Source organism: Oncorhynchus mykiss, chromosome 20 (assembly GCF_013265735.2).
Source record: "Oncorhynchus mykiss isolate Arlee chromosome 20, USDA_OmykA_1.1, whole genome shotgun sequence".
In the NCBI taxonomy this organism is placed as follows: domain Eukaryota; kingdom Metazoa; phylum Chordata; class Actinopteri; order Salmoniformes; family Salmonidae; genus Oncorhynchus; species Oncorhynchus mykiss.
In genome coordinates this window covers 30,106,263-30,133,968 of record NC_048584.1, presented here as the reverse complement: position 1 = coordinate 30,133,968, position 27,706 = coordinate 30,106,263, and the positions used below count along the sequence as shown (strand labels likewise).

The following is a 27,706-nucleotide window of genomic DNA, read 5'->3' as shown; positions in this document are numbered from 1 at the left end:
GAGTCTTGGTGGTTCCAAACTTCTTCCATTTAAGAATGATGGAGGTCACTATATTCTTGGGGACCTTCAATGCTGCATAAATGTTTCGGTACCCTTCCCCAAATCTGTGCTTCGACACAATCCTGTCTTGGGGCTTTAAGGACAATACCTTCGACCTCATGGCTTGGTTTTTGCTCTGACATGCACTCAACTGTGGGACCTTTATATAGACAGGCATGTCTTTCCAAATCATGTCCAATCAATTGAATTTACCACAGCTGGACTCCAATCAAGTTGTAGAAACATCTCAAGGATGATCAGTGGAAACAAGATGCACCTGAGCTCAATATCAGTCTCATAGCAAAGGGTCTCAATACTTATATAAATAAGGTATTTCTGTTTTATTTTTAATGGCAAAGAAATTATATTAAAAAAAACTGTTTTTGCTTTGTTATTATGGGGTATTGTGTGTAGATTGAGGCAAAACAAATATTGAATCAATTTTAGAATAAGGCTGTGTAAATAACAAAATGTGGAAAAGTCAAGGGGTCTGAATCATTTCCGAATGCACCGTTTATGCCAGCTATAAGTGTACTGTAAGAAGTGCAATAGATAAGCTAAGTTTATTGGTCAGAGAGGGAAGGAAAGGAAGCTATCTGGTGTCCTGCACTAGGACACACCCACACTGTTTTTACACCAAACAATACCTCTCTGCCATACCTGTTTGAACACAAACTAACCTTCAAACAAAGCTTTCTTTGCTACACTTAGCGTGTGCTTTAAGAAGCCCATGTAGGGCAGAATGTAGCCTAGCAGTTAGGAGTTGGACCATTAGTGGGCGGCAGGGTAGCCTAGTGGTTAGAGTGTTGGGCTAGTAACCGAAAGGTTGCAAGTTCATATCACCTAGCTGACAAGGTACAAATCTGTCGTTCTGCCCCTGAACAGGCAGTTAACCCACTGTTCCTAGGCCGTCATTGAAAATAAGAATTTGTTCTTAATTGATTTGCCTAGTTAAATAAAGGTAAAATAAAAATTAACCGAAACGTTGCTAGTTCGGATCCCCGAGCCGACGAGGCCCTTGAGGTGTTAACCGTAATTGCTCGGGAGTCGCCATGGATCATGCCTGACCCTGGCCGTGACCCCACTCTCTGAAGGTGTCTAAGGGGGAGTTGGGATATGCAACAAAAAAAATATCCAATTCACACGTGCTATTATATAACTGCACAATCATTCTATGTCCATGATTCCAACAGTTCACCAAAGTGTTTAGCTCTAAATCACAAGTCAATCACAATTGAAACATTTGGTAGAAAACAATGCCTAGACTGTTTGCCCATAACGTGTAGCCCTATGTGGCAGTGTGGAAATGACCTCAAATGAGTGCAGGAAATGCAGACATGGCTGAAAATAGAGAGAATTATTTTGGGTTGAATTTAATAGTGTAAAACATTCAGAATGGAGAAAGACTCATTTGAAATCATTTGTAATGTATGTGTTGCCACCTGAGGGTCATGTACTACTCATGAAGCATATTGAGAACTTATATTATTCAAAAACATAAAATACTGTGTAACCGAAAAGGTTGCAAGTTCAAACCCTTGAGCGGACAAGGTACAAATCTGTCATTCTGCCCCTGAACAGGCAGTTAACCCACTGTTTCTAGGCCCTCATTGAAAATAAGAATTTGTTCTTAACTGCCTTGCCTGGTTAAATAAAGGTAAAATAAATAAAACATGTAAGTGTGTGAAATAGGACAAATATAAGCACCCGCCAAATAATTGTCATTATTATGTGATGCTAATGTCTCATACACACTTAAAAACGGGACAAGCTACACAGTGGTTATTGAGCTTGGATCAAAATGATAGGATAGTTGTCGACGAATATAACAAGTGGCATAAATGCAGACAACTGTGATTGGTTCCTACCATCCCTGTGCAGAACACAGGCTAGAGCAGTTTGTCCTCTACTCTAAAGTGCTCCCTGTTACTACAGGTATGTTTGTTGTATTAAAGATGCAGTCCGGTATCTTAAGCACTTATACATTTGTAACATATTGTCCGTATTTGTCGGGGGAAGAAATTGGGGACCAAATTTTCAGGAACCCGTTTTGGCTCGTGAGCACGACTTTCAAAACTACTGATTTAAAATGTTACAAAAGCTTTGGAGCATCACTTTAAGAGGTGTGGCACCACTCCAGAGGCTACAGACCTGTCTGTCTGGTTTTATATATTCTTTCTCTCATTCAGACCAGACAGAGCAGGGGTTGCACCCAGCCTCCCATGTGGAAATACGGGGGATGTATTTGTGTTGTGGTTCTGTATGTGGAGCTCATTCTCTTTAAAACAAACGGGCAGTTCTCTCGCTGTCTGACATGTCTGATTGCTCTACTTTACTCTGAGTTATGATTCATCTTCATCCTCAGCTAGCCTGCTACTGGAGATCTGACTTATTTTTTTATTTACTGTTTCTATGGCTCTTTGCTGCTTGTTTTCCCCTCTTTTCTCCTTCCCTCTCTCTCTTTTCTCCTTCCCTCTCTCTCTTTTCTCCTTCCCTCTCTCTCTTTTCTCCTTCCCTCGCTCTCTTTTCTCCTTCCCTCGCTCTCTTTTCTCCTTCCCTCTCTCTTTTCTCCTTCCCTCTCTCTTTTCTCCTTCCCTCTCTCTTTTCTCCTTCCCTCTCTCTTTTCTCCTTCCCTCTCTCTCTTTTCTCCTTCCCTCTCTCTTCTCCTTCCTTCCCTCCCTCTCTCTTCTCCTTCCTTCCCTCCCTCTCGTGTCTCCTTCCCTCCCTCTCTTTTCTCCTTCCTTCCCTCCCTCTCGTTTCTCCTTCCTTCCCTCCCTCTCTTTTCTCCTTCCTTCCCTCCCTCTCTTTTCTCCTTCCTTCCCTCCCTCTCTTTTCTCCTTCCTTCCCTCCCTCTCTTTTCTCCTTCCTTCCCTCCCTCTCTTTTCTCCTTCCTTCCCTCTCTCTCTTTTCTCCTTCCTTCCCTCTCTCTCTTTTCTCCTTCCTTCCCTCTCTCTCTTTTCTCCTTCCCTCCCTCTCTTTTCTCCTTCCCTCTCTCTCTTTTCTCCTTCCTTCCCTCTCTCTCTTTTCTCCTTCCTTCCCTCCCTCTCTTTTCTCCTTCCTTCCCTCCCTCTCTGTTCTCCTTCCTTCCCTCTCTCTCTCTTTTCTCCTTCCTTCCCTCTCTCTCTCTTCTCCTTCCTTCCCTCCCTCTCTCTTCTCCTTCCTTCCCTCTCTCTCTCTTCTCCTTCCTTCCCTCCCTCTCTCTTCTCCTTCCTTCCCTCTCTCTTTTCTCCTTCCTTCCCTCTCTCTTTTCTCCTTCCTTCCCTCTCTTTTCTCCTTCCTTCCCTCTCTTTTCTCCTTCCTTCCCTCCCTCTCTTCTCCTTCCTTCCCTCCCCCTCTCTTCTCCTTCCTTCCCTCCCTCTCTCTTCTCCTTCCTTCCCTCCCTCTCTCTTCTCCTTCCTTCCCTCCCTCTCTCTTCTCCTTCCTTCCCTCCCTCTCTTTTCTCCTTCCCTCCCTCTCTTTTCTCCTTCCCTCCCTCCCTCTCTTTTCTCCTTCCTTCCCTCCCTCTCGTTTCTCCTTCCTTCCCTCCCTCTCGTTTCTCCTTCCTTCCCTCCCTCTCTTTTCTCCTTCCTTCCCTCCCTCTCTTTTCTCCTTCCTTCCCTCCCTCTCGTTTCTCCTTCCTTCCCTCCCTCTCGTTTCTCCTTCCCTCTCTCTCTCTTTTCTCCTTCCTTCCCTCCCTCTTTTTTCTCCTTCCTTCCCTCCCTCTTTTTTCTCCTTCCTTCCCTCTCTTCTCCTTCCTTCCTTCCCTCTCTTTTCTCCTCTCTTCCTTCCCTCTCTTTTCTCCTTCCCCCTCTCTCTTCTCCTTCCTTCCTTCCTTCCATCTTTTCTCCTTCCCCCTCTCTCTTCTCCTTCCTTCCTTCCTTCCATCTTTTCTCCTTCCCCCTCTCTCTTTTCTCCTTCCCTCTCTTTTCTCCTTCCTTCCCTCTCTCTCTTTTCTCCTTCCTTCCCTCTCTCTCTTTTCTCCTTCCTTCCCTCTCTCTCTTTTCTCCTTCCTTCCCTCTCTCTCTTTTCTCCTTGCTTCCCTCTCTCTTTTCTCCTTCTCTCTTTTCTCCTTCTCTCTCTTTTCTCTCTTTTCTCCTTCTCTCTCTTTTCTCCTTCCTTCCCTCTCTTTTCTCCTTCCCTCTCTTTTCTCCTTCTCTCTCTTTTCTCCTTCCTTCCCTCTCTTTTCTTTTTCTCCTTCTCTCTCTTTTCTCCTTCCCCCTCTCTGCCTCTATCGTTGTAAAAAGTACCCTCTTAATGCTAGGTTATATACACTCTCTCTCCTTCTTTCTGCCCTGTCTGTCATTCTCTACTATCTGTTCTCGTAGATCCTTGCCCTCGCCACTCCTTCAGGTGTTGTGCGTTCTTTTTGAACATGGCAGTGGCCTTAGGCCCTTCTTCTCCTAGGGGTGGGTTACTCTACACCCTGACATTGACTACCCAACCCCAGACCTAGGGGTGGGATGAGTGGCAGGGGGTTTCTGGTGCACATCACATCCCTGACCTCTTTTCTGCTCTTATCATCCCTCCATCGCTACGCTCCGAGGCTGCTCTCCCTCCTCTCTTCTTTCACTCTCTGCCCTCCCTCTACCGTCTCCCCCTCTTTCTCCTGCTTTCTCTCAGTCCAGAGTAGAGCGTGACCCAATTCCTCTTTAACAACAACAGTGAAAGGATGGGCCCCAGCCGCCCTCCACCCCTCTGTTTCTCAGTGTCCCTCAACCTCAGCCCAGACATAACCCAGACCACTGAGCCCAGCACCAGTCTAGTCACAACCCACCCCATTCCCAGCCTCAGCCCCACCTCAAGCCCAAACAGCATCAGCTCCGCACAACCCAAGCCCCAACCTGCCTATACTGGGATATTTGGTGGTGCCCTACAGACTGTAAGGTTCCCACAAGCTGAATGCTGATTTGGTTGTTGGCTACAGTCAACAGACGCGGCCAGCCTAGATGGATAACTTATTTTCCCATTTACTCTCTCTCGTTGGGAGGATTTCTGCTCTTAATTGAAGTGACAGCAGCAGGGTTGTCATGGTGACACTGGGGACATAGATTAAAGCTTGTTGTGAGCAGGGAGAGGATGAGCGGGGGAGGGGGGAGGAGAGGGGTGATGTCTCTTGCTGGCTGCCTGCTGTGCTCTTGGTTGGCCTCATTGACCATCATGCAATGCTCTACACACTAGCATATCTGTGTTAGTATTCACTGCAGCTTCATTGACATAATTGGACTATATAGCCTATATTTCTTCACTGGTTTTATGAAGTAGAAGTAGCTACTGAATGTGTGCAAACATTCCAGAGGAGGACTGCCCAAAGTATGTGAGACTATTTCCTGTGGAGAGGGTCTTTCAGGCCTACTGAACATTATGTAGCCTAGCTTCACTTGTCTGTTTTCCGTAGACTTTAAGCTGTTTTTTGGGAGACCAGATGATCGCTATCCGGGCTAATCAATAATATTCATATTGACTTGGCTGAATTCCTCAGTGCTTTTGAATAGCGGAAGGAGGGCAGGCAGTATGTCAGTTGAATCCCTCTGGTATCAGGTGGGTTGAGTTAAGTAATGGTCTTGACTCCTAGATGATTGCAGGGCAGGTGGCTCTTTATTTGAGAGCTGTCCACTCAAGGCAGTGTAAGAAGGAAGGATGCCCTCCTCTCTCTCTCTCCCTCCTTTACCCGGGACAGGATTTTGCAGATGGTTTCATGCTCATTGGCGTCTAACAAGCAGGTGGTCTGGTCTGAGATGAGGTGGGCGGAGAGGAGAGCAGTCTGGAGAGACTGGAGTCGTCTCCCACACTTCAGAGGTCCTCCTCAAAGGCTCTCAGCTGGAGAGGGAGAGAGGAGGGGAGGATAGTCTCCGCACCATCAGCCTGCGTGGGAGAGGGGGCAGAAAGGGGAGGGGATAGTCTCTCCCTCATCAGCCTGTGTGAGAGAGGGGATAGTCTCTCCCTCATCAGCCTGTGTGAGAGAGGGGGCAGAAAGAAGGAGAGGGGATAGTCTCTCTACCATCAGCCTGTGTGAGTGAGGGGATAGTCTGTCCACCATCAGCCTGTGTGAGAGAGGGGATAGTCTCTCTACCATCAGCCTGTGTGAGAGAGGGGATAGTCTCTCTACCATCAACCTGTGTGAGAGAGGGGATAGTCTCTCTACCATCAGCCTGTGTGAGAGAGGGGATAGTCTCTCTACCATCAGCCTGTGTGAGAGAGGGGATAGTCTCTCTACCATCAGCCTGTGTGAGAGAGGGGATAGTCTCTCTACCATCAGCCTGTGTGAGAGAGGGGATAGTCTCTCCACCATCAGCCTGTGTGAGAGAGGGGATAGTCTCTCCACCATCAGCCTGTGTGAGAGAGGGGATAGTCTCTCCACCATCAGCCTGTGTGAGAGAGGGGATAGTCTCTCCACCATCAGCCTGTGTGAGAGAGGGGATAGTCTCTCCACCATCAGCCTGTGTGAGAGAGGGGATAGTCTCTCTACCATCAGCCTGTGTGAGAGAGGGGATAGTCTCTCTACCATCAGCCTGTGTGAGAGAGGGGGTAGTCTCTCTACCATCAGCCTGTGTGAGAGAGGGGATAGTCTCTCTACCGTCAGCCTGCGTGGGAGAGGGGATAGTCTCTCTACCGTCAGCCTGCGTGGGAGAGGGGATAGTCTCTCTGCCGTCAGCCTGCGTGGGAGAGGGGATAGTCTTTCTGCCGTCAGCCTGCGTGGGAGAGGGGATAGTCTCTCTGCCGTCAGCCTGCGTGGGAGAGGGGATAGTCTCTCTGCCGTCAGCCTGCGTGGGAGAGGGGATAGTCTCTCTGCCGTCAGCCTGCGTGGGAGAGGGGATAGTCTGTCAGCCGGCGTGGGAGAGGGGATAGTCTCTCTGCCGTCAGCCTGCGTGGGAGAGGGGGGAGAAAGGAGGAGGAGAGGGGATAGTCTCTCCATTTGGTGGGGGGAGAGCGGGACAGAGACGTGCAGGACAGACCGATGGGGGTGTACTCTGCCCATTCTTGCCCTCAGGCCAACCTTAGACAAACACGTTGAGTGCTTGGAAGAGCACATCATTTCAATGTGTCACATCAATTTATTTCACGTTTGCAGTGGTGTTGGGAAAGCAGCTCCCTCCTCATTCCCCAGCATAACTGTGTCGCTGTGTGAAGGAAAGTTCTATGTTTCCACCACAGTTTTTATGTAGCCACTTAAAGCCACTGGTTCTGGCCTGTGTAGCCACCGTCTCTGTGTAGCCACCGTCTCTGTGTAGCCACCGTCTCTGTGTAGCCACCGTCTCTGTACTGTAGCCCCCTCCACTAGTGTGTCCTATCCTGCAGTTGTTTTCTAACCATTTCTCTCCTCTCCAGACCTACCTGGTTTAATGGGTCCAATCATCGGGATGTCGCCGGATAAGAAAGCTGAAACGCCGGGGATGCAGGAGGAGAGGGCGGGGCTTAGGGGCGTATGCAGGGGGGCGGGGACTCTCCCAGAGGCGGAGTGCGGCGCAGCCAGCCCATTGGCCACCAGCCTGGACCGGGGATCCGGTGGCTCCGAGGATGAGGAGCTCACCAACCTCAACTGGCTCCATGAGAACCTGCTCCAGAACTTTACCCTAGGGGGGCCCGGTGTGGCCGGGGGGGCCCAACCCAGCGCCAGCCCCCTCTTTGACATCGAGGGTGACCCCGGGGCTCCTCAGAACCCATCGTCTTCATCCTCTTACTCCTCGTCGCAGAGGGACTTATTGAAGTCCAAGCCTCCCTTCTCATTCTCTCTGTTGATCTACATGGCCATAGAGCAGAGCCCCAGTAAGAGGCTGCCGGTGAAGGACATCTATAGTTGGATCCTACAGCACTTCCCCTACTTCTCCTCCGCCCCCACTGGCTGGAAGAACAGCGTCAGACACAACCTGTCACTCAACAAGTGCTTCCGCAAGGTGGAGAGGAGCCTGGGAAAGGTGAGGGAACTATAAGGTCATATGCGCGCATGCACACACACACTTTTTTTTTACCTTGCAAGGAGCTGGCAGTGCCTGGGTTTGATTCTCACAAGGGTCACACTAACACGTTATTTAACCATTTGAAAGTTGTCATGCTGACACTGCAGGGTGAGATTGATATTATGACATCATTGTGGGTTTGAAGTGGTCTTCTAATGGGGTTGAAATGAGCTCATAGTATCCTTCCCCATTGAGATGTTTTTTTGTGTAACTAATGGGGTTGAAATGAGCTCATAGTATCCTTCCCCATTGAGATGTTTTTTTGTGTAACTAATGGGGTTGAAATGAGCTTACAGTAGTATCCTTCCCCATTGAGATGGTTTGTTGTGTAAAGGTGCCACAAATAGTCATTAGAGTTCTTCACTGATATTCTGTAGTGGCAGTAGTGTGACATTGACAATGTGCTCAAAGTGTTTGACTAAATCAGAATCAAATCAAATTTATTTATATAGCCCTTCGTACATCAGCTGATATCTCAAAGTGCTGTACAGAAACCCAGCCTAAAACCCCAAACAGCAAGCAATGCAGGTGTAGAAGCACGGTGGCTAGGAAAAACTCCCTAGAAAGGCCAAAACCTAGGAAGAAACCTAGAGAGGAACCAGGCTATGTATGGTGGCCAGTCCTCTTCTGGCTGTGCCGGGTGGAGATTATAACAGAACATGGCCAAGATGTTCAAATGTTCATAAATGACCAGCATGGTCGAATGATAATAAGGCAGAACAGTTGAAACTGGAGCAGCAGCACGGTCAGGTGGACTGGGGACAGCAAGGAGTCATCATGTCAGGTAGTCCTGGGGCATGGTCCTCCGAGAGAGAGAAAGAAAGAGAGAAGGAGAGAATTAGAGAACGCACACTTAGATTCACACAGGACACCGAATAGGACAGGAGAAGTACTCCAGATATAACAAACTGACCCTAGCCCCCCGACACATAAACTACTGCAGCATAAATACTGGAGGCTGAGACAGGAGGGGTCAGGAGACACTGTGGCCCCATCCGAGGACACCCCCGGACAGGGCCAAACAGGAAGGATATAACCCCACCCACTTTGCCAAAGCACAGCCCCCACATCACTAGAGGGATATCTTCAACCACCAACTTACCATCCTGAGACAAGGCTGAGTATAGCCCACAAAGACCTCTGCCACGGCACAACCCAAGGGGGGGTTGAATCAACCCACTCAGGTGACGCACCCCCTCCAGGGACGGCATGAGAGAGCCCCAGTAAGCCAGTGACTCAGCCCCTGTAATAGGGTTAGAGGCAGAGAATCCCAGTGGAAAGAGGGGAACCGGCCAGGCAGAGACAGCAAGGGCGGTTCGTTGCTCCAGAGCCTTTCCGTTCACCTTCCCACTCCTGGGCCAGACTACACTCAATCATATGACCCACTGAAGAGATGAGTCTTCAGTAGAGACTTAAAGGTTGAGACCGAGTTTGCGTCTCTGACATGGGTAGGCAGACCGTTCCATAAAAATTGAGCTCTATAGGAGAAAGCCCTGCCTCCAGCTGTTTGCTTAGAAATTCTAGGGACAGTAAGGAGGCCTGCGTCTTGTGACCGTAGCGTACGTGTAGGTATGTACGGCAGGACCAAATCAGAGAGATAGGTAGGAGCAAGCCCATGTAATGCTTTGTAGGTTAGCAGTAAAACCTTGAAATCAGCCCTGACAGTGTTAACTGTACACCTCCACTCTGTGTACCTGTGCCTGTATAGGGATTTGCAGCTCTCTGTATGGCTGACGGGCAGGGCCAGGGTTTTAACCCACCCTGAGGCCCCCTGACGTGTGTGTATGTGTCAGGGCCAGTGTAGTGCCGCACCCTGCCTGCGGCCCCCTGGGTGCCTCCCCTTGCTGTGGATAAGGCTGGGAGAGCCGGTGTATACCAGTCAAGGTCATAGACCCTCCTCTCTCTCCTTCAGAGGAAATGCAAACGCAGCAGTAAGATGGGGCGCTATCTCCCAACGCACCCCACACACTGCAACTGTAGAGCCATGACCAGGCAGTGGACACACACACTGCAACTGTAGAGCCATGACCAGGCAGTGGACACACACACTGCAACTGTAGAGCCATGACCAGGCAGTGGACACACACACTGCAACTGTAAAGCCATGACCAGGCAGTGGACACACACACTGCAACTGTAGAGCCATGACTAGGCAGTGAACACACACACTGCAACTATAGAGCCATGACCAGGCAGTGAACACACACACTGCAACTATAGAGTCATGACCAGGCAGTGGACACACACACTGCAACTGTAGAGCCATGACCAGGCAGTGGACACACACACACACACACACACTGCAACTGTAGAGCCATGACCAGGCAGTGAACACACACACTGCAACTGTAGAGCCATGACCAGGCAGTGAACACACACACTGCAACTGTAGAGCCATGACCAGGCAGTGGACACACACACTGCAACTGTAGAGCCATGACCAGGCAGTGGACACACACACTGCAACTGTAGAGCCATGACCAGGCAGTGGACACACACACACACACTGCAACTGTAGAGCCACGACCAGGCAGTGGAAACACACACACACTGCAACTGTAGAGCCACGACCAGGCAGTGGAAACACACACACACTGCAACTGTAGAGCTACGACCAGGCAGTAGACACACACACTGCAACTGTAGAGCCATGGCCAGGCAGTGGACATACACACACACACACACACACACACACACTGCAACTGTAGAGCCACGACCAGGCAGTGGACACACAAACACTGCAACTGTAGCGCCACGACCAGGCAGTGGACACACACACACACACACACACACACACACACACACACACACACACACACACACTGCAACTGTAGAGCCACAACCAGGCAGTGGACACACACACACACACACACACACACTGCAACTGTAGCGCCACCACCAGGCAGTGGACACACACACTGCAACTGTAGTGCCACGACCAGGCAGTGGATACACACACACACACACACACACACACACACACTGCAACTGTAGCGCCACCACCAGGCAGTGGACACACACACACACACACTGCAACTGTAGAGCCATGGCCAGGCAGTGGACATACACACGCACACACACACACTGCAACTGTAGAGCCACGACCAGGCAGTGGACACACACACACACACACACACACACACTGCAACTGTAGTGCCACGACCAGGCAGTGGACACACACACACACACACACACACTGCAACTGTAGAGCCATGACCAGGCAGTGGACACACACACTGCAACTGTAGCGCCACCACCAGGCAGTGGACACACACACACTGCAACTGTAGCGCCACCACCAGGCAGTGGACACACACACACACACTGCAACTGTAGAGCCACGACCAGGCAGTGGACACACACACACACACTGCAACTGTAGCGCCACCACCAGGCAGTGGACACACACACACTGCAACTGTAGCGCCACGACCAGTCAGTGGACACACACACACTGCAACTGTAGTGCCACCACCAGGCAGTGGACACACACACACTGCAACTGTAGCGCCACGACCAGGCAGTGGACACACACACACACACTGCAACTGTAGCGCCACGACCAGGCAGTGGACACACACACACACTGCAACTGTAGAGCCACGACCAGGCAGTGGACACACACACACACTGCAACTGTAGAGCCACGACCAGGCAGTGGACACACACACACACTGCAACTGTAGAGCCACGACCAGGCAGTGGACACACACACACACTGCAACTGTAGAGCCACGACCAGGCAGTGGACACACACACACACTGCAACTGTAGCGCCACGACCAGGCAGTGGACACACACACACTGCAACTGTAGCGCCACCACCAGGCAGTGGAAACACACACACAATGCAACTGTAGAGCCACGACCAGGCAGTGGAAACACACACACACACTGCAACTGTAGAGCTACGACCAGGCAGTAGACACACACACTGCAACTGTAGAGCTACGACCAGGCAGTAGACACACACACTGCAACTGTAGCTCCACGACCAGGCAGTGGACACACACACACACACACACACTGCAACTGTAGAGCCACGACCAGGCAGTGGACACACACACACACCCACACTGCAACTGTAGCGCCACGACCAGGCAGTAGACACACACACACACACACACACACACTGCAACTGTAGCGCCACCACCAGGCAGTGGACACACACACACTGCAACTGTAGCGCCACGACCAGTCAGTGGACACACACACACTGCAACTGTAGTGCCACCACCAGGCAGTGGACACACACACACTGCAACTGTAGCGCCACGACCAGGCAGTGGACACACACACACTGCAACTGTAGCGCCACAACCAGGCAGTGGACACACACACACTGCAACTGTAGCGCCACGACCAGGCAGTGGACACACACACACACTGCAACTGTAGAGCCACGACCAGGCAGTGGACACACACACACACTGCAACTGTAGAGCCACGACCAGGCAGTGGACACACACACACTGCAACTGTAGAGCCACGACCAGGCAGTGGACACACACACACACTGCAACTGTAGCGCCACGACCAGGCAGTGGACACACACACACAATGCAACTGTAGAGCCACGACCAGGCAGTGGAAACACACACACACTGCAACTGTAGAGCTACGACCAGGCAGTAGACACACACACTGCAACTGTAGAGCTACGACCAGGCAGTAGACACACACACTGCAACTGTAGAGCCATGACTAGGCAGTAGACACACACATACACACACTGCAACTGTAGAGCCATGACCAGGCAGTGGACACACACACACACACACACACACTGCAACTGTAGAGCCACGACCAGGCAGTGGACACACACACACTGCAACTGTAGAGCCACGACCAGGCAGTGGACACACACACACTGCAACTGTAGCGCCACGACCAGGCAGTGGACACACACACACACTGCAACTGTAAAGCCATGGCCAGGCAGTGGACACACACACACTGCAACTGTAGCGCCACCATCAGGCAGTGGACACACACACACACCCACACTGCAACTGTAGCGCCACGACCAGGCAGTGGACACACACACACTGCAACTGTAGCGCCACGACCAGGCAGTGGACACACACACACTGCAACTGTAGAGCCATGGCCAGGCAGTGGACATACACACACACACTGCAACTGTAGAGCCACGACCAGGCAGTGGACACACATACACTGCAACTGTAGCTCCACGACCAGGCAGTGGACACACACACACATACACACACACTGCAACTGTAGAGCCACGACCAGGCAGTGGACACACACACACACCCACACTGCAACTGTAGCGCCACGACCAGGCAGTAGACACACACACACACACACACACACACACACACACACTGCAACTGTAGCGCCACCACCAGGCAGTGGACACACACACACTGCAACTGTAGCGCCACGACCAGTCAGTGGACACACACACACTGCAACTGTAGTGCCACCACCAGGCAGTGGACACACACACACTGCAACTGTAGCGCCACGACCAGGCAGTGGACACACACACACTGCAACTGTAGCGCCACAACCAGGCAGTGGACACACACACACTGCAACTGTAGCGCCACGACCAGGCAGTGGACACACACACACACTGCAACTGTAGAGCCACGACCAGGCAGTGGACACACACACACACTGCAACTGTAGAGCCACGACCAGGCAGTGGACACACACACACACTGCAACTGTAGAGCCACGACCAGGCAGTGGACACACACACACACACTGCAACTGTAGCGCCACGACCAGGCAGTGGACACACACACACACTGCAACTGTAGCGCCACCACCAGGCAGTGGAAACACACACACAATGCAACTGTAGAGCCACGACCAGGCAGTGGAAACACACACACACTGCAACTGTAGAGCTACGACCAGGCAGTAGACACACACACTGCAACTGTAGAGCCACGACCAGGCAGTGGACACACACACACTGCAACTGTAGCGCCACGACCAGGCAGTGGACACACACATACACACACTGCAACTGTAGAGCCATGACCAGGCAGTGGACACACACACACACACACACACACACACACACACACACACACACACACACACACACACACACACACACTGCAACTGTAGAGCCACGACCAGGCAGTGGACACACACACACTGCAACTGTAGAGCCACGACCAGGCAGTGGACACACACACACTGCAACTGTAGAGCCACGACCAGGCAGTGGACACACACACACTGCAACTGTAGAGCCACGACCAGGCAGTGGACACACACACACTGCAACTGTAGCGCCACGACCAGGCAGTGGACACACACACACTGCAACTGTAGTGCCACGACCAGGCAGTGGACACACACACACACACTGCAACTGTAGCGCCACGACCAGGCAGTGGACACACACACACGCACACACACTGCAACTGTAGCACCACGACCAGGCAGTGGACACACACACACACTGCAACTGTAGCGCCACGACCAGGCAGTAGACACACACACTGCAACTGTAGAGCCATGGCCAGGCAGTGGACATACACACACACACTGCAACTGTAGAGCCACGACCAGGCAGTGGACACACACACACGCACACACACTGCAACTGTAGCACCACGACCAGGCAGTGGACACACACACACACTGCAACTGTAGCGCCACGACCAGGCAGTAGACACACACACTGCAACTGTAGAGCCACGACCAGGCAGTGGACACACACACACACCCACACTGCAACTGTAGCGCCACGACCAGGCAGTAGACACACACACACTGCAACTGTAGCGCCACCATCAGGCAGTGGACACACACACACACCCACACTGCAACTGTAGCGCCACGACCAGGCAGTGGACACACACACACACACACTGCAACTGTAGCGCCACCACCAGGCAGTGGACACACACACACATACACACACACACTGCAACTGTAGCGCCACGACCAGGCAGTGGACGCACACACACTGCAACTGTAGCGCCACGACCAGGCAGTGGACGCACACGCACACACACTGCAACTGTAGCGCCACGACCAGGCAGTGGACACACACACTGCAACTGTAGCGCCACGACCAGGCAGTGGACACACACACTGCAACGCCACGACCAGGCAGTGGACATACACACACACACACACTGCAACTGTAGAGCCACGACCAGGCAGTGGACACACATACACTGCAACTGTAGCTCCACGACCAGGCAGTGGACACACACACACACACACACACACTGCAACTGTAGAGCCACGACCAGGCAGTGGACACACACACACACCCACACTGCAACTGTAGCGCCACGACCAGGCAGTAGACACACACACACACACACACACTGCAACTGTAGCGCCACCACCAGCCAGTGGACACACACACACTGCAACTGTAGCGCCACGACCAGGCAGTGGACACACACACACACTGCAACTGTAGCGCCACGACCAGGCAGTGGACACACACACACACTGCAACTGTAGCGCCACCACCAGGCAGTGGACACACACACACACCCACACTGCAACTGTAGCGCCACGACCAGGCAGTGGACACACACACACTGCAACTGTAGCGCCACCATCAGGCAGTGGACACACACACTGCAACTGTAGAGCCACGACCAGGCAGTGGACACACACACTGCAACTGTAGCGCCACCACCAGGCAGTGGACACACACATACACACACACACTGCAACTGTAGCGCCACGACCAGGCAGTGGACGCACACACACTGCAACTGTAGCGCCACGACCAGGCAGTGGACGCACACGCACACACACTGCAACTGTAGCGCCACGACCAGGCAGTGGACACACACACTGCAACTGTAGCGCCACGACCAGGCAGTGGACACACACACTGCAACGCCACGACCAGGCAGTGGACACACACACACTGCAACGCCACGACCAGGCAGTGGACACACACACACTGCAACTGTAGCGCCACGACCAAGCAGTGGACACACACACACTGCAACTGTAGCGCCACGACCAGGCAGTGGACACACACACACTGCAACTGTAGCGCCACGACCAGGCAGTGGACACACACACACTGCAACTGTAGCGCCACGACCAGGCAGTGGACACACACACACTGCAACTGTAGCGCCACGACCAGGCAGTGGACACACACACACACACTGCAACTGTAGCGCCACGACCAGGCAGTGGACACACACACACACACACACACACACACACACACACACACACACACACACACACACACACTGCAACTGTAGCGCCACGACCAGGCAGTGGACACACACACACTGCAACTGTAGCGCCACGACCAGGCAGTGGACACACACACACACACTGCAACTGTAGTGCCACGACCAGGCAGTGGACACACACACTGCAACGCCACGACCAGGCAGTGGAAACACACACACTGCAACTGTAGCGCCACGACCAGGCAGTGGACACACACACACTGCAACTGTAGCGCCACGACCAGGCAGTGGACACACACACACACACTGCAACTGTAGCGCCACGACCAGGCAGTGGACACACACACACACACACACACACACACACACTGCAACTGTAGCGCCACGACCAGGCAGTGGACACACACACACACACACACACTGCAACTGTAGCGCCACGACCAGGCAGTGGACACACACACACACTGCAACTGTAGTGCCACGACCAGGCAGTGGACACACACACACACACTGCAACTGTAGCGCCACGACCAGGCAGTGGACACACACACACACACTGCAACTGTAGCTCCAAGCAGAAGACAGGCCCAGGACTGAAGACCTGACCTGCACAAACACAGAGAGAGAGACACGAGTGTCTGTGAAAGAAAGGGTAGAGAAGGGAAATGAAAGGACGAAGTGAGGGAGAAAGTAGAGCATATATAGTAAAGAGACATGGTTTCTGTAGTTGTGTTGGACACTGGTTCAAGCTCAGCTCGGGGACAAAGAGAATATAACTATACTGTTACAATGGGCTCAGTGGCTAGATAGCATGTAGTCTGCTAGGAGGGGCTGAAGACCAGTTAGAAGTAGAAATGAGCTCAGCGGCAGCAGGACTGGTGTCCAGTGCATCACAATGTAGACAGCCTCTCTGAGATCAGTGTGCTGGGGGCTCAGTGTGAGCCTACCCGTCTGCTGAGCTGAGAGAGCATGCAGCACTGGTTTCAGATGACACGCTGCCTGGTGGTTTGCGTTGCCATGGTGACATTTCCTCCTTCCTGCCTGCGAGCCGGCTGGTAATCTGAGTCAAGGTTATATCCCTCCTCCCTCGCTCCTTCCTCCTCCTCCTGGACAGAACCCCAGAGATACATAATGAGAGAACCATTTATACACTCTCACCCCCCCCCCCCGCCCCCCCACACCCACGTAAACATTTGTTTTTCTTGTGAAAACACCATGGAGACGTGTTGTCTCAGTGGTAGTTCATGAACTTACATACAGGATATGACAATGCCTTCACATGTCTTTGGCTACTGTAGTGAGAGGTTCTACAAAGGCAAGTTACATGGACAGCACTGTAAAAAGCTAAACTCAGTCCAACCCTGTAATAAATCATTTAAGGACGGTGTGGATTGTTTATCGACTGTTTTCCTCCCATCATGCAGTTCACCCAGCAGGGTCTGGATGGTTTATCACATGCTCAGGTGACTGCATTATGAGTCATCAGAGTTTGTCCTAGTTTAGCAGAGTATAAAACAATCTGAATGGAGAAAGCCTGTTAAAACTACTTAGAATTCATGAGTTGATATCCTAGGGTCATGCAATACTCATAACATATTTAGAATTTTTTATTATTCAGTAACATAAAATACTGTCAGATACCGTCATACCGTCAAAAATGAGAATATCATGATATATTGTTTTGGCCATATCGCCCAGCACTAGTCAGACTGCAGGGAGACTACCGTGAGAGTCAGCCAAGCAGGCAACAAAGTTCTAGGTGTTTGCTGTGGAAAATCTAGTAAGCCTAGTCATGATATCTCTTGATACTACCGTGAGATTCTATATGAATTTATCCAATAAGAAATGCTCGGTTTTGAAACATTTTGTTACGATGTGCCCCAATGAACACCTCTCAGGTCAGTGTTACTGCTTTGTGATGTTTTTTCAGGTGAATGGTAAGGGTTCTCTGTGGTGTGTGGACCCAGAGTACAGACCCAACCTGATCCAGGCCCTGAAGAAGCAGCACTTCCCTGCAGCACATACCTTCTGCACACCGCCCGCCTCGCCACCCAGCGCCTCCTCACCACCCAGACACCACTTCCTGCAGGGCTGCTCCCTCAAAGGTGATTCCTGACTTTTTTTGTTAATTTTGTACAATGCTACACATTTTGCCAAGAGGTGTAAAGAAAATGTTGCTGTTTTTATAGCAAGTTTGCTGCAATTCTACACATTTTGCCATTGGGCTGAGAGAAGATTTAGCAATTTTATAACTCATGTTGCAATTCTACAAAAAAAAAATGGGGAGGGTGGGATTGATTTGAGGGCCTTCAAAAGAGGGCCTGCCGCCTGTTGCCCATCCCTGATCTAGAAATAGGATTGGTATTAGATTTGATCCAGTGCATGTGATCTCAAATCCACATGGTTGTTGCCTCTACACATTTTTGTCATGCAACATTGGCCGGTAAAACATTCAGCATCACCCTCCCCTCATCTCCAACTGTCATTTTAGTCATCATTTGATTTCTAATCGTAGATGCCTCAAGGTAGATTCTTCTAATCTGTATCCTCCACTTCTCTCTCTCTCTCTCTCTCTCTCTCTCTCTCTCTCTCTCTCTCTCTCTCTCTCTCTGTCTCTCTGTGTGTGTGTGTGTCTCTGTCTCGGTGTCTCTCACTTTAACGCTCTCTCTCTCTCCCCTACCCTCTTGTTTGGTAACCTTGACTACAGAGGCCCTGGTGATGCTGATAGAGTGTAGAGCAGAGCACTCAGTCTCCACTCTAGTTGATTATAAATAATTTAGGGCCCCTGAAGTGAGGTATGGAGAGAGCTAGGAATCCTCTCTTCCTTTACCCCTCTACAGCCTCCTTCGCCAGTCGGCCACACACACACGCACACGCTCAGGCTATTCCACTGACCACCATGCATGTTCTCTCCTCTTCCAGAGTCTGACATAGATGCTGCCACTGCCATGATGCTCTTAAACTCTGCCCCTGGTCATCACCACGCCAACCCATGTAAGAGACGCCACCCCACACCATGCCTCTTCCACTTCTCTGTTTCTCTCTGTCTCTACCTTTTCATTACTACTCTCCCCCCTTTCTCTCTGTCTCTACCTTTTCATTACTACTCTCCCCCCTTTCTCTCTGTCACTACCGTTTCATTACTACTCTCCCCCCTTTCTCTCTGTCACTACCTTTTCATTACTACTCTCCCCCCTTTCTCTCTGTCACTACCTCTTCATTACTACTCTCCCCCCTTTCTCTCTGTCACTACCTCTTCATTACTACTCTCCCCCCTTTCTCTCTGTCTCTACCTTTTCATTACTACTCTCCCCCCTTTCTCTCTGTCACTACCTTTTCATTACTACTCTCCCCCCTTTCTCTCTGTCACTACTGTTTCATTACTACTCTCCCCCCTTTCTCTCTGTCACTACTGTTTCATTACTACTCTCCCCCCTTTCTCTCTGTCACTACCTTTTCATTACTACTCTCCCCCCTTTCTCTCTGTCACTACCTTTTCATTACTACTCTCCCCCCTTTCTCTCTGTCACTACCTTTTCATTACTACTCTCCCCCCTTTCTCTCTGTCACTACCTTTTCATTACTACTCTCCCCCCTTTCTCTCTGTCACTACCTTTTCATTACTACTCTCCCCCCTTTCTCTCTGTCACTACTGTTTCATTACTACTCTCCCCCCTTTCTCTCTGTCACTACCTTTTCATTACTACTCTCCCCCCTTTCTCTCTGTCACTACCTTTTCATTACTACTCTCCCCCCTTTCTCTCTGTCACTACCTTTTCATTACTACTCTCCCCCCTTTCTCTCTGTCACTACCGTTTCATTACTACTCTCCCCCCTTTCTCTCTGTCACTACCGTTTCATTACTACTCTCCCCCCTTTCTCTCTGTCACTACCGTTTCATTACTACTCTCCCCCCTTTCTCTCTGTCACTACCGTTTCATTACTACTCTCCCCCCTTTCTCTCTGTCACTACCGTTTCATTACTACTCTCCCCCCTTTCTCTCTGTCTCTACCGTTTCATTACTACTCTCCCCCCTTTCTCTCTGTCTCTACCTTTTCATTACTACTCTCCCCCCTTTCTCTCTGTCACTACCTTTTCATTACTACTCTCCCCCCTTTCTCTCTGTCACTACCGTTTCATTACTACTCTCCCCCCTTTCTCTCTGTCACTACCTTGTCATTACTACTCTCCCCCCTTTCTCTCTGTCACTACCTTTTCATTACTACTCTCCCCCCTTTCTCTCTGTCACTACCTTTTCATTACTACTCTCCCCCCTTTCTCTCTGTCACTACCTTGTCATTACTACTCTCCCCCCTTTCTCTCTGTCACTACCTTGTCATTACTACTCTCCCCCCTTTCTCTCTGTCACTACCTTTTCATTACTACTCTCCCCCCTTTCTCTCTTGTCACCTGCCCGTTTCACGCTTTCTTTTATTGCTTTTACATCACTCGCCCAGCATCACTCGCCCAGCATCACTCGCCCAGCATCTATACACCCCTTGTAAAACATCTTCCTGTGTCTCTCTATTGCTTACTATGTACACTCAACAGCACAGTTGAAGTCCTGCATAGTCCCGTTCCAAGCCAGACAAGGTTGCATATAGAATTATCTTCCTGTGAATAAGTGGTGTTGTATTTCATGCCTCCCCCATGTGTTTTAAGTGTTCATTCCACAAGACACTTCTGCCTCTGCTGTTATGAATCTTACTTGCTGTTATAAATCTTACTTGCTGTTATGAATCTTACTTGCTGTTATGAATCTTACTTGCTGTTATAAATCTTACTTGCTGTTATGAATCTTACTTGCTGTTATGAATCTTACTTGCTGTTATGAATCTTACTTGCTGTTATCTGCTGAACACACGGATACTCCCTAGCCTGCTGAACACACGGATACTCCCTAGCCTGCTGAACACACGGACACTCCCTAGCCTGCTGGACACTCCCTAGCCTGCTGGACACTCCCTAGCCTGCTGGACACTCCCTAGCCTGCTGGACACTCCCTAGCCTGCTGGACACTCCCTAGCCTGCTGGACACTCCCTAGCCTGCTGGACACTCCCTAGCCTGCTGGACACTCCCTAGCCTGCTGGACACTCCCTAGCCTGCTGGACACTCCCTAGCCTGCTGGACACTCCCTAGCCTGCTGGACACTCCCTAGCCTGCTGGACACTCCCTAGCCTGCTGGATACTCCCTAGCCTGCTGGACACTCCCTAGCCTGCTGGACACTCCCTAGCCTGCTGGACACTCCCTAGCCCGCCGCTTATTGGATTAAAAACACTTGACTCTCTTGATCACATAAGCTACTCCTACTGCCCTGTTGCATTCAGAAACACGATTTCTTTAGTGTGAAGATGGTTTCTTCCTCAATCTCTCTTCCTCATCTCTCTCTTCTTTCCCTCCCTCTCCCAGGTGAACCAGACAGTCCCCTGGACCTGTCCCAGCCAGACTTGGTCCTGGTGAGCAGCGATCCTAAGCAGGACCACAACTACAGTAGCATGACTCTGCAGCGCTGCTCCTCCCGCTCCTCCTCCTCCTCCCTCTCCTCCCTGGATGAAGGAGGCCCAGGCCACGCCAGGCCGCGCCCACGCCGCGCCGGCAGCGAGGGTTTCCATAGTGAAGAGGAGGACTCCGACCTTGGGGACCGGGACGAGAGGGGCGGCCACTCCCGGCCTGCTCCTCATCGCCCATCCCCCTCTTCCTCCTCGGTGAAGTGCCCGGCAGGTAAGAGGGCACGTAGGGAGCTGACAGCCAAGCCGGAGCTGGATGAGGAGCTGAAGGAGGCGGCCGGGTCTCTGCTTCACCTGGCTGGGATCCGTACCTCCATGGAGCTCAACAAACGCAGTGCCAAGAGCAAAAAACTGAACAGGAAATGAGGTGGTCGTACTGCCTCGCCCTCAGACTCCCGCCCCTGTAACCTGATCTGATTGTGTGTCCTACTGATAGGTCCAGGTTGTGCAGCCTCCTGCTTTTCTGATTGCTGATTTTTGAGCCAGTTTTTTGGTTTGACCCATGATGGGATGGGAAATCCCTCCCTATCCCAACACAACAAATGGCAATAGTATCATTCACACACAGGAGAATAAAGCCATATTGAGACTTTTGTAACTTGGGCGTGTCAGGTGGGTGGGGTTAAGTGGGGTGCTTGGGGACTACTGTGAAGAACCATCACAATACCCATCTATCCAAAACGAACTGCCTGTTTCTGATGGCTTCGCCACAGATCCTCGCAATTCAAAGGATTTTCTTCTGGATAAAAGACAAGACCAGAAAAAGCTTAAAGTTTTTAAAACTCAAAGCATTGCATGCTTCCTCCTCAACCTGTATCCTCTTCCAAGTGAACCTATTTATAAGAGAATGAGTGCATGTCTGTAACAAACAACTAACCTCTCATCTTCTCGTCAGTTTCTCTCTTCTCCGTGCAAAAATCTAATAAAAACATGCCACTGTTTTTTGATGGGCGACAACCTTGGCCTGGAAATAACAGAGAGATGCAATAATTGATCCGTAACCTTAAACTGCTCTTTATATTATTTAATTTGTTCAATGTTGGTATTTTTTCTTGGGTTGATGACAACACTGGTGTCTAAAAGCAGTACATTATTGGGAATGTATTGAAGTAGTGAGGTTCATGGCACTGGCTGTTTAGAGTGATCTGATCCCAGAGCAGAACACTGGTTCCATGTCAGGATGTAATGGCCTGTTGGGGAAACGCAACAAAGGAAATGTTGGAACTCTGCTACTGTCATGTTAAGAAAAGGAATGACACAAAGATAACCGACTGTGTGAAGATTGGCACGGTGAGGAAGAGTCCACTCTGGTTTCCTACACTGAGAGGAAAAGCTCATTACATCGTCGTACCATCAGAACCCACTCGTCTTCATGGCTTTTCCTCTGTGGCCCCTCTTATTCTGTTATACATACATTATTTGTGTTTAGTGTGTAAACTGAGAAATGACACATTTGATACAGGACTCTGTATTTGTGATTCTCCTCTTGATCTATCCTGTTCTTGTCCTACCCTGTCCTATCCTATCCTATCCTATGCAAGGTGTATCTGGCTGAAACACAGCTAAGGTTGTAATCATCGTGATCCCAAGACGATGCGCTTGCATGAGAGCACTCACTGGCAGATGTGCTGCTCAGTTTTCAATCATGTAATGTTAGTCACACCTACTGACTTTTAGTATTCAGGCCAAAGGGAAGTTAAGACAAGGATTTAGTTATAATAACGTTGTAGTGAGGTCAGATTGACAATATTGTACTATTTACTGCCTGTTGTTGGCTGTGGCAAAGTTCAGACTGTGTTGCCAGAAAGAGGCTTTGCTTTGTCTTGCTCCACAATAAGAAAACACAACGGGAGGAGGGAGGGCAAAATCAGGAAGCACACCACCCTCTTCGCTCCGCTGTACAGTAATGTGTTTACTGCCAGTTGATTGCATAGAGTTCAGTGACGGGAAGTACAGGATGTTGCAACAGAACTTGTGAAGAGAAGAGGCCAGACTGGTTTTCTTTCGGCGCTTGCATGCATTAACCTGCATTAGTAAGCAAAATGCCAAAAGCCCACAGCATGCCCATATGATAGAATTGCTTTTAGTTGGTTCACTGTATGACAGTATACTGCCCTCTGTCAGGAACCCACTTAACTTTCCACTTCTGTTGTATAATGTTAAATGAATTCACTTCCATAAATATAGATTGCATGCAGTGCCAAACATTCATTTGTACCATTGCGACCATGTTCCTCTTCTCACAGTTTTTGTGACTGACAGTAACATTGGTGCCCTAGAAGCCAACTAACAGGAAATGTAGGAGGACTCTGACCTTGTGGACTGACTTTAGTCTGACATGTAGTTTATTTTTTAGTTGTTCGGGAATGGGAAGCGCTTTGTTCCTAGAATGGAAATGTTGTTCTTAGAACTAAACTGCGGTTCTCCTAAATAAGATGGACATAGAATACACGGTCTGTGAATAGACGAAGAACAAATTAATGTTGTCCATTAAATCATCAGTGTATTTATTATAATTCATTTATAATGGGACGATTGAATGGAACGTCTATCAAATAATGGTCATTTGAAGCGAGTGGAAAGGTTACTTCCTCTCTCCCCTCTGGAAAATGATTTCATTTTACTGCCATAGACCAATACTTTCACTATGTGATATAGTGATAAAGATATGTGTCTGAGAAAGTATTTTGCCAATGTATTTAGTCTTTCCACCAGGGATTTTTTCAATTTAACCACGAATGCCAAGTGTACCGATTGTTTTGTTGTTGGATAGAACAAAATTGCTGCGCAAATTGATCCTGACCCATTTTTTGCCAACAGTGTACAGAGAAAGCTGGCGTAGACGTTTCAGATGAATGGATATTCCCTAACTATTGAGAACTTCTCTGTCAATTTGATTTGAATCATCAAACTTCACAGCCTTTATCTGAATTAGTATTGTTTAAGTTTCTATAATATTCTGACTGCCAGAAGTAGTCGCACCATAGATATTAGTTCATCCTTCTCCATGTTAGGATCCTGCCACCATAGAAGTCATCTACATGTTTCCAAGGGTTGCCCTGGTGTTAGTCTTGGTACCCCCGTGGACTTCTGTTTAAACTTAGATAGTTGAGGACAACTTCCAGTAACTTGTTCATGCTGTAGTGCTTGTAGCTAGAAGGAAGATGTTATCAGACTCAAAGTGAACTTTATCCTGAGTCTCTTAGTAAGTGAATGTTGTTGAGATGGATCTTTAGGACTACCTGCATGACATGGGGCTCTAAGACACACCGTGGGGTACCCCAGGGGTCTATATTTTCACTTTACACAGTGATACATTGTTAGACTCAAAGCTGCATACATAGGATTGCTTCATTGTTTGAAAATGTGTTATTGGATATTGATTATGTGATTTTTATTTTTTCAAAAATGCAGTTGCAATTTATTGATTCTGATAAAGCGTTTTGTGTTGAACTAACTAAAGCTGCCAACCCAGTATCAGTCAGTCGTCTGCCATGTCTGTTAGACAGACACACCTTTTGGTTTTTGTATGCTAACCTCTGTTAATAAAATGTTTATAAAGTTTATTTTCGCCAAAGATATGCAATTGCATTATATATGGTATTACAAAATAAAAAAAATATTGTTTTATCATTTTTGTGTTTTTTTCATATTATTGTTTACTTTGATGATTGAACTATTATAAAGAAACTTCTGTCTAATCAAAGGATATATCAGGATAAATGGACTGTTTCATCTGAGGCACTGATCACAAATCCAAAATGACATTGACATCTAGTGCAGTTGTGAAAAAGAATTATGCATTCCATAAACTACACATTTGAACAACCAAGAATGTGTGACTCAGGCAGCCCCATTTGTTTTTTTTACAAATAGAGATCAGTTCCCAAAAAGTTCTGATGTGAAAAGATCTGTGATTTGGTCAAAAGCCCAATTAGTGGGAAAAAATATCAGAATGGTCTGCCTGTGTAAACTCAGCCATCAGTCATTGGTTATGAAACCGGAAAGTGAAGGGATCATGCTTTAGTAATGAAATGGTGATCAACATCGCCACCTGCTGTTTAGAGGAGGCAATCACTTAAAAGGAAAATGTAATGGAGGTCAGAAGTGACTGTTGAAATGCAAATAATTATAGGTCCTTTTGTCCCAAAAGTATTTTTTTTGTGTCGATTCTCCTTTAAAATATGAAACACATTTTATTTCTTACTTCAAAACAGAGTGTTAACGTGGTTAAAACGGTCAAAATAATTAATTTCTAAACTAAGGAGGTAACTACTTTTTTGTGATGGTTCTAATTTTTAAGACCCCTTGAAGTATCAAAAATAATATTTGATGAGGAATTATTTTTGGCCTGACTGCTATTAGCCCATACAAATGCACTGAATAACAGATTCAATACATGGAAACACTATATGCCCCACAAAAAAAGTCCTACATCTGAGAGATGCACTAAACAGTCAACCCTGTCTATGCCGGGGGGTTCTACTAAGCTATATGGAATTGTTTTAAGGGCTTTCGAGTGGCGCAGCGGTCTAAGGCACTGCATTTCGGTGCTAATGGTGTCACTACAGATACTGCCTGGATTCAAACCAGGGTATCACAACCGGATGTGATTGGGAGTCCCGTAAGGCGGCGCACAATTGGCCCAGCGTTGTCTGAGTTTGGCCGGTGTAGGCCATCATTGGAAATAAGAATTTGTTCTCACCTGACTTGCCTCGTTTAAGGTTAAAAGTGTTACATAGCCGCATGCAGTGGTTTGAGATTGATTATTATGCTAATTAGATTTCCGCTGGGGCACGGACATTGACTTTAGGGGATTTGAACAAGTCTTAGCTGATATATAATTATAGTCTTAGACCTAGATAATACTCATCCTCTACGCATCCTCTAGTACAGGGGTGTCAAAGTCAAATGGACGGAGGGCCAAATAAAAAAATCAGCTACAAGACGAGGGCCGGACTGTTCGAATGTTCATTGAAAAATTTTTAAATGACGCATATAGTCTAGTGAACCTAATTGAACCTACTGAAAACCTAACAAATATATTACAATATGATCAGATAAATAAAGCAATATTTTCTTATGGCTCTGTCAGTAATCTTTAATTTTCAACAGACACAAAAGACAAATTTCCTTTATATAAATATCCCCATAACATGAACATTAAATGAAAGAAACCGGTATTCAAGGCACCATCAGTAGACTATATTTTCTATTTTAGCAAAAGTGGGCTAAATTTACTTCAAAGAAAAAACAATAATAGCAATTTTCTATCATCCACTCAACTGAAATATTTTTAAAATATAATTGGATTGAAATACAAAAAAATAAAGTGCAAAAATCTATTAATCAAAAACAACACTTTGTTTAAGGAGAAGTAACATGCAGTGAAAACAAATATTAAATTTTAACTTTTAAACTTGAACTGAGTAAAAACTCTAAATATGTGATTGCACAGTAATGTTCACTTGTTTGAGGTTGAGGGTGATACTTGGTGGTGTCCCATCTTTTCCACAAGTTCATCAATGTTCGGGGTAAGGCTCTGAGCTGAAGAAATCCTCAGAATTGAGTGGAGGTGTTCAGCAGTAAGTCGACTTCTGTGTGATGTTTTGTTCAGGTTCATCAAAGAAAACAGTTGTTCACACAGGTATGTGCTGCCAAACATAGACAACGTTTGAGCAGCCTGGATGCGCAGCTGGGGCATTGTGCCGGGGAGGAAACGGGCGAACTCCGCAGCACCCACTGCCGCATATTTTGCCCTCAGTGCATCATTGCATTGGAGGTCAATCAACTCCATTTGGAGGTTTGGTGGTGAGCTTTCCACGTCAACAGCAAATGGGTTACCGAGCAGTTCCAACCTGCTTTTTTGTGCTTCAAAGTCAGCAAATCGGCGTCGAAAGTCAGCGGCAAGCATACCTATTTTATCAGCCAACTGTGTGCTCGGGAACGCACTGGTAGAGAGCTTCTCTTTCATGGTCTGGCAGCTGGGAAAGTGGCTCAAATTTTCTTTCCGCATCTGCGTCTCCCACAGAGTCAGTTTGGTTTTAAA

At 48.8% G+C, this 27,706-nt stretch overlaps 1 protein-coding gene across 3 annotated transcripts in view; it reads left to right on the top strand.

Annotated features, from left to right (window-relative positions):
• Window positions 1–25,287, top strand: part of foxn2a (forkhead box N2a) — a 49,969-nt gene extending 24,682 nt beyond the window's left edge. For 2 of the 3 annotated variants that reach the window (XM_036956150.1, XM_036956151.1), the window contains exons 2-5: window positions 7,345–7,931; window positions 18,078–18,252; window positions 19,070–19,141; window positions 21,560–25,287. In XM_036956150.1, the coding sequence (XP_036812045.1) occupies window positions 7,359–7,931; window positions 18,078–18,252; window positions 19,070–19,141; window positions 21,560–22,023 (1,284 nt within the window). In that variant the 5' untranslated portion in view covers window positions 7,345–7,358 and the 3' untranslated portion in view covers window positions 22,024–25,287. The other variant, XM_036956152.1, reaches the window with a different exon arrangement.
• The last annotated feature ends 2,419 nt before the right edge of the window (window positions 25,288–27,706 follow it).